Source organism: Ascaphus truei, chromosome 2 (genome assembly GCF_040206685.1).
Source record: "Ascaphus truei isolate aAscTru1 chromosome 2, aAscTru1.hap1, whole genome shotgun sequence".
NCBI classification, from domain to species: Eukaryota; Metazoa; Chordata; class Amphibia; order Anura; family Ascaphidae; genus Ascaphus; species Ascaphus truei.
The window spans coordinates 485,678,891-485,693,094 of NC_134484.1; the positions used below are offsets into that span (position 1 = coordinate 485,678,891).

General features: G+C 42.6%; 1 protein-coding gene across 1 annotated transcript in view; it reads left to right on the forward strand.

Annotated features, from left to right (window-relative positions):
- The first annotated feature begins 8,462 nt into the window (after nt 1–8,462).
- Nucleotides 8,463–14,204, forward strand: part of LOC142488317 (uncharacterized) — a 42,361-nt gene continuing 36,619 nt past the window's right edge. The window contains exons 1-4 of the mRNA XM_075588683.1: nt 8,463–8,516; nt 8,723–8,833; nt 8,880–9,121; nt 10,451–10,539. Coding sequence (XP_075444798.1) covers nt 8,463–8,516; nt 8,723–8,833; nt 8,880–9,121; nt 10,451–10,539 — 496 coding nt within the window. The remainder of the gene's footprint in view (nt 8,517–8,722; nt 8,834–8,879; nt 9,122–10,450; nt 10,540–14,204) is intronic.

The window sequence follows — 14,204 nt, forward strand, 5'->3', positions numbered from 1 at the left end:
ATGCGCTGATAGTTATCAGTAAGTGAGTTGGAGTCAGGGAGCTGTGAGGGAAGGAAGGGTGCGGGGAGCGAGTGCAGCTCCTGCACCCATATAGGTACCCACACCCCAGGTAGGCCCCAACTCCCCACTAGATTAGTGGGTAAGTGCTGAGGGAGGCCCAAGATAGGGACGCTGCCCTTAGTGTAGTGCTGCCTTGTCAGAGTCACGGCGGTCAGTGCTGTGAGGTCTGACAGGCAGGCACCTTGTTGTGTAGCACGTTAGCTGCACACATCCAGTGGGTCACAGCTTGTTGCTGCAGGCGCTGGGATTAGTTTAGTAACAGTCCGGGCTGGGAAGAGTTAGGGTAGTGGGGCAGGCTATTAACCCCTGTAGGCCCCTAGGAGCTTCCCCTAAAGCCATTACAGGTTGCTGTGCTGTAGGGACTGCCTGTAGTATAGCGCGTGTCACTTAGTGCTGTAGGGACAGGTTCTATGTTAGGGATCCTGTCACGGTAGGGTAGATTAGACAGGGACACAGCGGACGCTGCGGTTCCTGCTACGAGGTTCGGATCCAAGTTGGGGTCCGCAGAGACTGTTTCCAGGTTCGGATCGCCCCTGGCGGTCCGCGTACAAAGGAGTCCGGTGTAGGATCAGACGGAACCATCACACGACGGATCCTTTGTGAAGCCAGTTGGAGATCCGAGCACGGGAGTGCTCGGCAGGTACTATCTAACACACAAGTGCACCAACGGCCCTTAGTATAAATAGTGACTGCGCAGTCACCCATTGCCTCTCTCTGCAAGAGTGCGGGACATTGGGTGGGGTTCTTTGGACACTGGGTGGGATCACCTGGTGTTGGGGAAGCGTCCTGCTGGACGTCGCAGTAAGTGTCTCCTCGAGAGAGGGACACCTGTTCTGATATGTTATGGTACGGATGTGATGATGTGTTATATGCTGTTCCCAGTAAATGGTATTAGTTAATATATAAATCACTGTGTATGGTATTATTGATTGTCCTGCGAGGAACCACTCCCCCTCTGGTGGGAGCCATCGCAGGTGGAGGCGCTGCATCGTTGTAAGTGAGTACCCCTAGTATAATTGCCCCAGGTTCCCCGTGGCGGAAGCTCAGCCCTCCTGCGAGCCAACAGGTAATGCACCACACCTATGGTAACCTTGTATGTTCCCTTGCACCCCACACTATATCTGCGATTGGGGGGGGGGAATACCCGTTACACATACATATATATATATATATATATATATATATATATATATATATATATATATATATATATATATATATATATATATATATGACACACACACACACACACAGTGGTCGACAAATCACCAAAAAATCTACTCGCCGCACTAGTACCAAACGTGTGCTGCTTGGGATTGGGCGTAATAAAGAGGGATAGGCTATGTGTAAGAATAGAGGATAATGTACCTGTATGTGTATCTGTTCTTCACCTATCTGCTCACCACGATTGTTACAAGATGCGCCCTCCCAAATGCATTGATTATTGTATGCTATGTATCTCTTTAAAAAACAATAAAAAATTTGAAACAAATAATGAATACAGTAATAAATACGTTATATATGTATCAATGATTTCACTGAGAGCTGCTACAAATACATTTCAGGCCTTCAGGACCACCACCACAGTCATTAGGGGCCACTGGATGTCCATGTGCCAAAATGTGCCACAATTTTAAATCCCTGGGTGAAGAGAATATTTTGTTAATTAAGTATTGGTGAAATAAATCCTTCAGTGTTTTGGATTTGTAATTTGCTTTCAGTAATTTGATTTACAGATTGAAAACATTTGTTTTGTCTTTTTTGTTTACTTCTGTTAGAGATCGGCCTGAATGAGGAACAGAACTTGAGCTCTGATACATCCAGAAGCTGGCTGACTCCTCGCAGCCCAGAAGTGCCAAAAAACAATGATTCCTGCCACATTTTAGACACATACAAGGAACCAGTGCCACATGGTGGTGAATTTACAGACCTTGTACAGAACACAGCAGCGACGGACTCTAAATATGGGTCCAGCAAATGGTATGCGAGAGATTTAAGAAGACGCAGCGGTGCTCAGCCTTTTCTCTGTTGTCAGTTTGGCAAAAGCTTCTCACTGGACAGGAACCTGCTCACACACCTTTGTGTCCCCGCTAGGGAGCAAACCTTTACATTTACAGATGGTGGGAGCGGTTTCTCACTGAAAGGGAAACTTCCACGCCAGATGATTCAGACAGCAGTGACTCCTTTTACTTGTACAGTGTGTGGGAAACAGTTAAGTACCAAGAGGACCCTCCTCAGACACCAGATGACTCATACAGGGGAGAAACCATTCACATGTACAGAGTGTAGTAAAAGCTTTTCTCGGAAGACAGATCTCCTCAACCATGAGCAGATTCATACAGGGGAGAAACCCTTCACATGTTCAGAGTGTGGGATGCAATCCGTATTAAGAAAGACCTCCCCAGACACCAGATGACTCATACAGGGGAGAAAACATTCACATGTACAATTTAAAGCCAATGCTTGCTGCTTTAAAAACAGCTTTTAAACATAGCTTGGGATGAGGTGCAAAGCCAATAAACCCACTCACAGACAGACTGTCTTATTGTGTTTACAATACTTATATTATATGTGTGGATACGTTCCACAGATATAACACAGAGAATAGTGCTTTTGATTCAGTATCAGAATATAACTATTCCGCTGGAAATTATCTGGGTCGGGAAGCAGTGATCCCATCATAATAGGACGGGCTTATAAGGGTGTGAGCAGGTCAGAAGTCTGTGTCCTACCTTCAGATGGGCAGAGCCTATTCCCTCATGTCATGTGCTGACATTGAGAGATCAGGGGAAAATAAATAATCAGTGAGTAAAATGTCAGTGTTTCCCCAGGCATTCCTTTATATAAGAATGTCCTGCCAGGTACAAATGAGCTGAATGTGAGAAACTGGAGGTGATCGAGGAACAAATTAATGAGGGTGTGAGGGATCAAACCCCCCTATTTATTATGGTGGGGTAAGGTGAGGGGGAGTTACTGCACTGGTTCCTCTGCATTACCCACTTCTCACCGTATGAATTAGGAAAGTGAGACTGTGTCAGTATGGAGCAGAACTGCTGGACCTGAGAGAGTATCGGGAGCATTTATCAAAGTCTCACTCATGTACTGTATCTGCTTTTTATTCATACTATGGAACATTACAGTATGTTACTATGTTACACTATGAGGACTTTACTGGTCTTTTGGCTGTTAATCTCCGACTCTTTATACTTTTCTAGATGGTTATGTTGCGACACAATCCTGAGCCATTAAAGTTTTGCACCTCCAGAGCAACACTGCCCACTGCCAGCATGGATCCACACCTGTTTAGTGAGTAGAGGAGATATTTTGGTGTCTTTGAAATCTGCAATGTGGGAATATCTGATTATTTGGCAGTTATGCGAGTCAAACACCCAAACTAATCTTGTTTTCTTATAAAACCATCGGCAGGTAAGAAGATAATATATCTTCACCTCTGTCATGTTCTGCCAGAAGGGCTAGTAATACATTTCTTTACAAGAGGTATTATATTATACCAATATCAGAGGAGGTGAAATCACAAGAAGCGCCCCCACTCCCAGCTTTACATGATGGGTTTCCCTTATCTTATTGCCAGGTTTCCCAGTGGTTGTACCGGAGAGTTTAGAGATTAAGTCAGAGAAAGAAGAGACAGACACAGGGGAACATCTGACCCCAATAAAGGAAGAAATAGATGAATTTCCTGTTTGTGGTAAGTACCCTTACATCCTCACTTGTCTTTATTCAGTATGTTTAAAAATGGACTGAAATGTCTGCAATATTTTGGGAAATAATATTAAAGCGTGCATAGAATAATAAAGATACCTGTTCTAATGAAAAAAATAATTTGTCTAAGGCAGGGGGGCGCAAGCTTTTTTCCCTGCGCCTCCCAGCCGGATGACCTCCTCTCTGCGCGCCCCCCTCCCTCCTCCTCCTTTGTATACTGATATCCAGTGTTCTACAATCCTATACATTTACACGCCCGGGGCGAGTGGATTTAACCCCCGGGCGAGTAAATATTGGCCCAAGCAGCACACGTGTCTGTTTTTTTAAAATTTTCCCTGCTCGCGCCAAAAAAAACAAAAAATCCCTCTTCCTGATTGGGCAGACACGTGTTGGCGCTGTCATGCTCTGTGAGCAGTCAAGCCCGCCCTTCCTTCTCTGCACAGAGGTAAGTACTGATGTCCTCTCATGCATCTCCCACCCCCCCCCCCCCCCCCCTGTGTGTGGGTGTGTGTGTGTGTGTGTGTGTGTGTCTGTCTGTGTGGCTGCTGCCACCTGCCCCAAAGTTCGGGGAGCGCGAGCAATGTGTGCAGCGAGTTCCCGGCGGGAGGGCAGTGTGCTACCACCCTGGGCATTGCCACAGAACGGGGAGGCAAAGAGAAGTGGAATGCAATTGCAAACATAAAGTAAGTGTTTTAACCACACACACAAACAAAAAGGGACGTTTTATTCAACCCATTTAATGCCAGAGGGGTTCTACCACTGGCAAAGGCTTTTGCAACATGTGGTGGTTTTGTGGGAGCTTAATGCAAAGTTGGGGTGTTGATGGGATCTCTAATCAGAGCATAGTATTTGTACATAACCCAAAACATGTTGGATCTTGATGCATAATTAAAATGGCATGAAAGTTTGTTTTTTCTTCTCTATCCTACCACAGGCTTTTACAACATAGCGGTGCAGGGAACTTTTAATGTGAAGTGGGATGTGTGGCTGGTGTTTGTTATTTGTGTATGTGCTTGAGATCTCACTGGCACGTGTGTCATGCTGCTGACCACAAAGCTATTGCAACAGATCGGTGCTCCTTTCATTACTGCTCATAGGGATATGAGGCTAGAAATGTATCCAGCAGACTCCACCCCACAGCTTGTTGCATGAAAGGGTTACTTTGCATTGTAACCCCCTTTCCAGTGAAACTTCAACATCAGGTTGTTTTTTTATTTTTTTATTTAAATTACTGTTTTTTCCATAACTAATATCTCACCTTTTTTGGGTATCCTGGTTATGTAATGTGATTAATAATACACATTTTGGCACAGATGTGGTTAAACTGAGCTGTCCTCCAATTCTGCATGTTATCAGAGGCAAATGCAACATGTGCTTGTCTCCTGTGAAACTTGTCTCTCGGCTGCTGGTGAATTCATGCAGCAGGCTTGTGTCTTTCAAAGGAAACAAAGCCAATGCATTGCCAAAGGGGCGCGGGGGTCTTCATATAGCAGCATATCGTGACCCTTGGAGTGTTCATCTGCATGTTACCAAATCCTACTGCAACTGGAACTTGAGTTGAATCAAGGCTGGGATACTGCATTTTAGTCCAATGTATTTGTTCTTATGCCTAGCAGATAAGGAAGCTTACACGATCTCTGAATGGAGATGTTTTATGCTCTAGGTGTAGGAAATATTGGAGATGGCAACAGGATGTTGCATGAAAGAAAATTATGTTTAGCTTATCTGTAATTATACATTATCAATGCTAATACGATGAAACATATGTCACCATCTAATGAGACTTTAATTTCATATTGAATCAAGCGCATAGTGTGGCTGGAGTAAGTTATTATTATTATTTTTTACATTTACCTACAGTAACAGATTTGACGATAACAAAGCCAGGTGCAGGGGAGATGAGCGAGAAAGAGACATAGCGTTTGTGTAGTTCAGGCCATATCTGGGCACTGAATGAGTTTAGCATGGATAGCAACGCTTCATTTCTACATGTTTTTCATAATGCAACAACTGCCACATTTTAAAGGAAAGCCATTTTCCAATGTGGACTACACAAAAATGGCACTTTTTAAATCCAACCGATGCAAATAGAATTGCCTTCTGTATATATGGGAACGGGAAAGGTTCCAAGAAAAATGAATGCGGAGTGTGAGGGGGAAGCTGATGATGTCACACATAGGGTGGGGGCTGGAGGTACTGGCGCGCACGGGATGGGGAGGCTGGAGGTACTGTCGCGCATGGGGGTGGGGAGGCTGGAGGTACTGGCGTGCACGGGGTGGGGAGGCTGGAGGGCAGAGTCTTGGTGTTTTTTTACATGCACTTGTACACTTCTTCCTCCATCCCCGGTTGCTGGGCTGGCCCGCCTGGGGCGGGTGTTGAGTGCAGGGGAAGGTGGCCTGCTCGGATCGGTTCTTCATACTCCACAGTGTGTGTGTGGGAGAGAGAATGTGTGTGTGGGGGGAGAGAGAAAGAGTGTGTGTGTGTGACACACCACAAGTACCCACCCAAGTCACCCAGTCACCCACCCTCTCTCTCTCTCTCTGTGTGTCAACCACCCTCTCTCTCTGTGTGTCACCCAACCTCTCTTTCTCTCTGCGTGTGACACCCACCCTCTCTCTCTCTGTGTGTTTCACCCACCCTCTCTCTCTCTCTCTCTCTCTCTCTCTCTCTCTCTCTCTCTCTCTCTCTCTCTCTCTCTCTCTCTCTCTCTCTCTCTCTCTCTCTCTCTCTCTCTCTCTGTGTGTCACCCACTCTCTCTCTCTTTCTCTCTCTCTCTCTCTCTCTCTCTCTCTCTCTCTCTCTGTGTGTGTGTGTCACCCACCCTCTCTCTCCCCTCTCTCTCTCTCTCTCTCTCTCTCTCTGTGTGTGTGTGTGTCACCCACCCTCTCTCCCCTCTCTGTCTCTCACCCATACTCTCTCTGTCTCTCACCCATACTCTCTCTGTCTCTCACCCATACTCTCTCTGTCTCTCACCCATACTCTCTCTGTCTCTCACCCATACTCTCTCTGTCTCTCACCCATACTCTCTCTGTCTCTCACCCATACTCTCTCTGTCTCTCACCCATACTCTCTCTGTCTCTCACCCATACTCTCTCTGTCTCTCACCCATACTCTCTCTGTCTCTCACCCATACTCTCTCTGTCTCTCACCCATACTCTCTCTGTCTCTCACCCATACTCTCTCTGTCTCTCACCCATACTCTCTCTGTCTCTCACCCATACTCTCTCTGTCTCACACTCTGGATATCTTATTTACCCTATATATATCTTAACTGCCCTAGATCTAGACATTTGAGATCTGCTTTTCTAGATCCGACATTTACACACACGCACGTACGTACGCACGTACGTACGCACGTACGTACGCACGCACGTACGCACGTACGTACGCACGTACGTACGTACGTACGTACGTACGTAACAAGGACTAATTGTAGTATAATGTAATACAATAAATACATTTATGTCAAAAACGAATGTTGGTCTGACTAGGAATTTATTAAATGTATTTTATTTATATATTTTATTTTAAAGCGGGGGCGGGACTAGGGTTGGGGGTGGGGTTGGGGGCGGGACTAGGTGGCGAGTAGATTTTTTGGTTGGGCGAGTAGATTTTTGGGTGATTTGTCGAACACTGCTGATATCACAAGAAGCGCCCCCACTCCCAGCTTTACATGATGGATTTCCCTTTTCTTATTGCCAGGTTTCCTAGTGGTTGTACCGGAGAGTTTAGAGATTAAGTCAGAGAAAGAAGAACCGGACACTGAGGAACATGTGACCCCAATAAAGATTGAAACTGTTCCATTTCCTGTCTCTGGTGAGTACCTTTTCACCTTTTTCTCAAACAGTAGGGGACCCAGACAAGTGCCATGAAATAAAGAAAAATAACATAGTGCAAATTTAACAATAAAGGTAATAAAATTAAGTGATCTATAGGTATTCTACTCACAAGTGGAGCAGAATAATAGGCAAGATCCCACACAGTGGTAAGTTCTTCCGGTGGTAGTAAACAGGAACCTCCGGGAGCTCAAACAGAAGAAAAGAACCAATAGTGCAGACTATAAACAAATTTATCGGCATATAAATAAAAATGGAGGCTTACATAATGTCAGCATAAATCGGGCATTAGGATAAATAGGGCGTCTCAGTCTGCAGTTGTCGTGATCTCACTGCAGCTGCTTCCTGCGTCCGCGGCCTCGATCGACGTCACTTCCCCTTTCCCGGGTTGGACGTCCACACGCACACATGCACGCTGCCTCCGGTTCCTTCTCCTCTCTCCTCTACGGATCCTCAGATGGTCCAAAAACTCTACACGTTTCGCTGCGCTTGAATGGCAGCTTCATCAGGAGTGGCCATCTAATGCGTCACTACCAGTATATATATGTACTAAGCCAGAACACAGTCTAATTGGCTAATGCTCATAAAATCTCTCACTGATATTAATTAACTGATTACAGCCTAGAAAATATTATAAATAACTACACAGACAGTATTATACACATAATCATAAAATGTATAAAATATACATCAACGTGCTTGTACTTGCTAATATAGAAATTTATCTAAAAAGAAATCTGCCAATCTAGTTGGCTGCTTAAATAATAATTTCTGGAATCGACTCATTGACCTCTAATTTATCTGCATATGTAGATGTATATTTGCAGAGATATATATGTGAGGTCAATGAAGTCATATCTGAAGGATACCAATGACATCCTGGCAATATTACACAATCAGGTATGGGAGGGAGACATACATTTGGTTACATGTGACGTAACATCCCTATATACCTGTACTAACCATCAAAAAGGATGTGATGCTATCTTTAAAGTTGTATCTAAGGATAAAGAAATGCCACCAGAACAGATCAAATTCCTGGTTATGCCATATATTTTATACTTCAACATAATTATTTCTGGTTCGAAAATGTGTTCTATCTTCAGGTCTGTGGAATCGCCATGGGTCCCAAGTTCACGCCAAGCTATGCAAACCTCTTCATGAACATCTGGGAGGAGGAGAGGATTTGGTTATCTGCAGGGCTTGGCGCAGGCTTGGTCCTATGGCGTAGAGTCATAGACGATATTTTCTTTATGTGGAAAGGGGGAAGAGGAAGATCTAAAGAAATTCATTGCATATATGAATGAGAACAACCAAGATCTTAAATTCACATGTAATTTTAGTCAAAATCAAGTGGATTTTTTAGACTTGACTGTTTACATCAAAGAGGGAATAATTAAGACCAAGACCTTCTTCAAAAAAGTTGATGGAAACAGTTATCTTTTGCCTCTAGTTGCCATTATCCTAACTGGACTAAGAATATGCCATATGGTCAACTTAGGAGGGTAAAAAGAAACTGTAGTGATCCACATGTGTTTGAAGAACAAGCATCCCTCCTACAAGGAAAATTTCTTGATAGAGACTACAATGTAGATATAATTCATAAAGCTAAAAAAAAAGTTGATGAATTAGATAGGAAGCACATTTTGGAGCCAAAAAAGGTGCAAAAAGATTCTAATAAAGATTGTAATTTTGCTTTTTTTAACCAAATGTAATAGACAAGTCAACCATATATCTGATATAGTCAAAAAACATTGGCATATTGTAAAAAGTGATAATATTTTGGGTGATATTGTTCCGGAGACTCCAAAAATTATCTTTAAAAGGGCCAACATATTAAAGAATAAACTGGCACCAAGTGCATTGCCAAAACCTAAGAAAATTACAAATATCTGGCTTCCACAAGTGAAGGGTTTTTATGGTTGTACTACATGTAAGGCCTGTAGCTTTAGAGCCCAAGATAAATTAAACTTTGCTTCCAATATAACCAAAGAAAAATATCAGATTTCTTCACATGTAACTTGCCGGAGAGATCATGTCATTTATTTAATTGACTGTCCGTGCGAGTTGCAATATGTTGGTAAAACTTCAAGGCCCATTAAGGTTAGGATCCTAGAGCATGTTTGCAATATTAGGAGAAAAGTTACAACTCATTTTCTTTCACAACATTTTATTGCACATCATCAAGGAGAACACTCGGGCCTTAAATTTGTGGTTATAGAACATGTTGTGGCACACTGGAGAGGAGGAGACAGGGAGATAGAACTCACCAAACGTGAATCCTTTTGGATTCACAAATTAAAAACTTTGGTACCCAAAGGAATGAATGTAGATTTTGATCTGGGTGTCTTTCTTAATGTTTTTTTCCACTATTCCACATTGCATGTTCTTGACTTTAACACTGCATGTCCTTTTTTAAACATGTTTTAAACTGAGGAGCTTTTTTTGCATTTTATGTGTTTATATTAATTATGCTTATTCTCTATTCCATTGCATAAATACCATATGGCTCCACATACGAAAAACATCAATAACCACAATCGTTGTTTTGGATAAGTTTTTTATTTTATTTAGTAATCTCAATATTCTATGTAATTGGGGAACATTAGACTGTTGAATTCACTTTTTTTTTTTTTTTAAACTTGTATTTTATTATTTTTCAAAACATAAAAGTAGAGGGGGGGATACAGAAAATAAAAAGGTGGGTGGGAAAGGGTAGGGGTATACATCCGCAATGGTCTCCATGCAGGGAGCACACAATCGGTTGTAAATATACATACACTATAATATAGGAGTACAACCAGTCTAGCTACTAAATATCTTTGGTTTCGCAGTCTAGGTCAGATTCGGGTTTTGCCATGTATAAGTCGCCCAGGGATCCCAGGTTGTCAGGAAACTATTAAATCTATCGTGAATCAAACTAGTAAGTCTCTCCATAGTCATAACCAAGTTCACTTTTCGAATAACAGTTTTGATTGGTGGGGATCATTCTGCTTCCAATGTTTTGTGATCATTGCTTTTGCGGCCGAGAGAATTTGCATTATTAAGTTATCTATCCTCCTTTCAAGGCCTTCTGTAGGTTTTAGTAAAAGCACGGTTTCCATATCCCAGCTCAGATCTAAAGTCTTCTAATTCTTCCCCAGAAGAGAATAATCTTAGGGCATGACCACCAGATATGTTTAAACGTGCCCAACTGTCCGCAGTTACGCCAGGAAATTGGGGAGGTTAGTGGAAAAAATGAGTGGAGGTGTATAGTACCACCTATGGAGAATTTTCAGGTTTGTTTCTCTGACTGCTGAGCATTTGGAGGCTCTGGCTATTCTCTCATAAATTTCCTCCCAGTCCTCGTTGTCTGTATATATCTCTTTCCCATTCTGAAATATTTTTACTTGTTTGGTCGCTAAACTGGTGGATTAGGACCTGATAAAATTGAGCTATCGTCCCTTTCTGATATTCGCCTAGCTGGTACCAGCTCTCAAAAGTGGTGAGGGTCAGGTCCAATTTTCCTTTGGTTGGATAGATGAAACGTAGTGTTTGAGTTGCATGTAGTGAAATACTTGCGAATTCAAAAACACCATATTCCTCCATAATCTCTGCAAATATCTTAATCCTGTTTCCCCTCAACATCTTTCCAATAGTGGATAGCTCTTTTTCTTCCCATTTTTTAAATACGTTTGATTGGTGTGATGGGGGAACTCTTGATTGAACCTAATCGGTGTTAGGGGTGAGGGGATAGATGAAATCTGCTTTATATTTACAGTTTTTATCCCAAGTGCTTAGAGAGTGTTGTCACGGTAATTTATGACAGGTTGTAATTTACACCAAAAAATATATAACTGGGTTGAACTGGTACGAGACTTAGATATGATAAAATATCATTTATTCCTTGTTAAATATGGACACTTACTTAAAATGGAATGATGAAACAGTCACATCTGGACTGGCAGTTCATACAGCAATCTTCATAATCATCAAGACATGAAAGACAATAGTCATAGGCTGAGCCTTGTTCTTATACAATTATTTCCCATTGAACACAACCTAAACCCAGCCCCCCTCATAAATCAGCGGTGAAGTTGACAGTTTTCCTCAGAGTAAAACTCCTCCCACCCAAGGACGTTTACAAACTGCTTTTCCTATCTAAATAACTTCATAACTTCAGTTCAGTAATACTTACCGGCACGCGAGACATATTAATACATTCCGGCACGCATGACGCTCCCAACGCTCCCACTGTAAATATTACAGTGTAATATTAAAATTAAGAGAGATTAATATCTGTCTCTTCGAACCGGCTAAACATCAGGTGTTTGTATTCCTTATGTGCGAATCAGTCCCACGAATACACATATGTAACTCTTAGCATGTTCAGCCGAGGACATCTCATAATATTCTTATATTTAATAAGGTCACTCATTCTGAGATCTTGGGTAACCGCACCCCTGACCCCCATCAATACATCCTTTGAAGCAGGGACCCCTGGGTAGTGGACATTTGTCACCTGGTGTTAGATTTCACACCCAGTGCCCCAGACCTCCTAAATCAGAGGCGTTTGTAAGTGTGAGTTATAACGCTCACAACCCACTCCAGCTTCCTGCAAACCGGTAGAGTGGCTGAGCCTTTGATCAGGGGCTGCTTCCTAACCATTTGGTCGCTCTCCTGACCATTTGCATTTAGTAGGCAGGCATCTTTGAGGGTAATTTAAACAAAGGGCTAGAATCACTATTTTAACATTAACCCCTTCCCTCCTGCATCAACCCTAGTGTATGTGTGAGTGTAAACACCAGGATAACACAATACAGTTACACAGGGGAATAAGCATTTTGATATTGAAGCGAGGTAAAAACACATTACTGGACCTCAGTCCAGTTAACCCCTTGCTTCCCAGGTGAGGGTAGAGGGTGGCCAATTGGGGTGTAACCCCTTTAATCCTGGGCCAAATCCTCCCCATCGTCACAAGTGTGTTAGGACTGGATGGGTTTTATAGTGTTCTGCTCTGTGTTCCTTCTTTATCCATAAAAGGGATGCCATATCTGTCTGCCGGGCTTCCGATTTCTCAATATCTACCCACGGTTTCGTACCCAGGGTTGCAGACCAGTAGATTAATGCGCTCAATCTAGCCGCCTCGTAATATTTGGCTAGATTGAGCGCATTAATCGGTTGCCCCAGGCCACCTTTAGACAGGGGAAGCACCATGAATTTTTTCTTTATTCTCGGCCTTCTGCCGTTCCAGATGAATTTAGCTATCTCACTCTCCAGGTCCCTGATTACACAAGCTGGGACTGTTACTGGGAGTACTTGGAATAAATACAATATTCTTGGGAGAAGATTCATTTTAATTGATATAATCCTGCCTGACCAAGATATCTGATGTCCTGACCATTTTGTTAGATCTTTTTTCAGGGTTTTGATTAGTTCTGGGTAGTTTCCGTTATATATATATCCTCGTATGTTTGTGTGATATTCACCCCTAAATACTTTAGCTTGTCTGTTTTCCATTTTATAGGAAATGTCTTTTTCAGCTCATTTTCTTTATCCTTAGTTATAAATAAGCTTATAGCTTCTGATTTAGTATGGTTAATTTTGAAATTTGAGAATTTACCGAATTCGTCTAAGGTGTCGAACAGACTACTTAGGGATGTTTCTGGTTTTGTCAGGGTGAGCAAGATATCGTCAGCGAAAAGAGATACTTTGTAGACCTTATCGCCTATGGGAATGCCTTGTACCTCAGGATTTTATCTTATTCTGGAAGCTAGAACCTCTATACAGATAGCAAGCAGCAGGGGTGACAACGGGCAACCCTGCCGTGTACAGTTGGATATCTTAAAGGGTGCTGATGTATAACCTGATGTGCGGACTGTAGCTGTTGGTTTTGAGTATAGTGCTGCAATACCGTTAATAAAATTTTCGTGAAGGCCCACCTCTCTTAGCACACGGAACATAAAAGGCCAGGCCACCCTGTCGAATGCTTTTTCAGCATCGAGTCCTAGTACCAGTGTGGAGCGTTGTTTTGAGTTACTGTTGTGTATAATATTAATGATCCTGCGGATATTATCTGAGGCTTGTCGTTCTGGGGTGAACCCTACTTGGTCTGGGTGTACCAGGACATTCAAGACCTTATTCAGTCTGAGGGCCAGAATTTTTGCAAACAGTTTGATATCAGTGTTAATCAAAGAGATGGGTCTGTAGCTGGAACATAGTGTAGGGTCTTTCCCTTCTTTGGGGATTACTATAATTGAAGCTGTTAGTGATTCGGATGGTAAGACTTCGCCTCTTAAAATATTGTTGGACCATCTGATCAAATAGGTTTTCAATGTGTTCTCAAACTTTTTGTAATAGAAATTTGAGAACCCATCCGGGCCCCGAGCTTTAGAGTTTTTAAGTGATTTAATGGCGGCCGACACTTTCTCTGCTGTTACAGAGGCTCCTAGGTGGTTTGCTTCTATCTCGTCTAGCTTGGATAGTTTAGTTGTTTTTATATAGTCCTCTAACTTTGATGTCAGATCTATACTTGTATGGCCCTGTTTTGTCAGGTTATATAAGTTGTTATAGTATGTCACAAACTCTTTATTGATCTCTGCAGGGTTA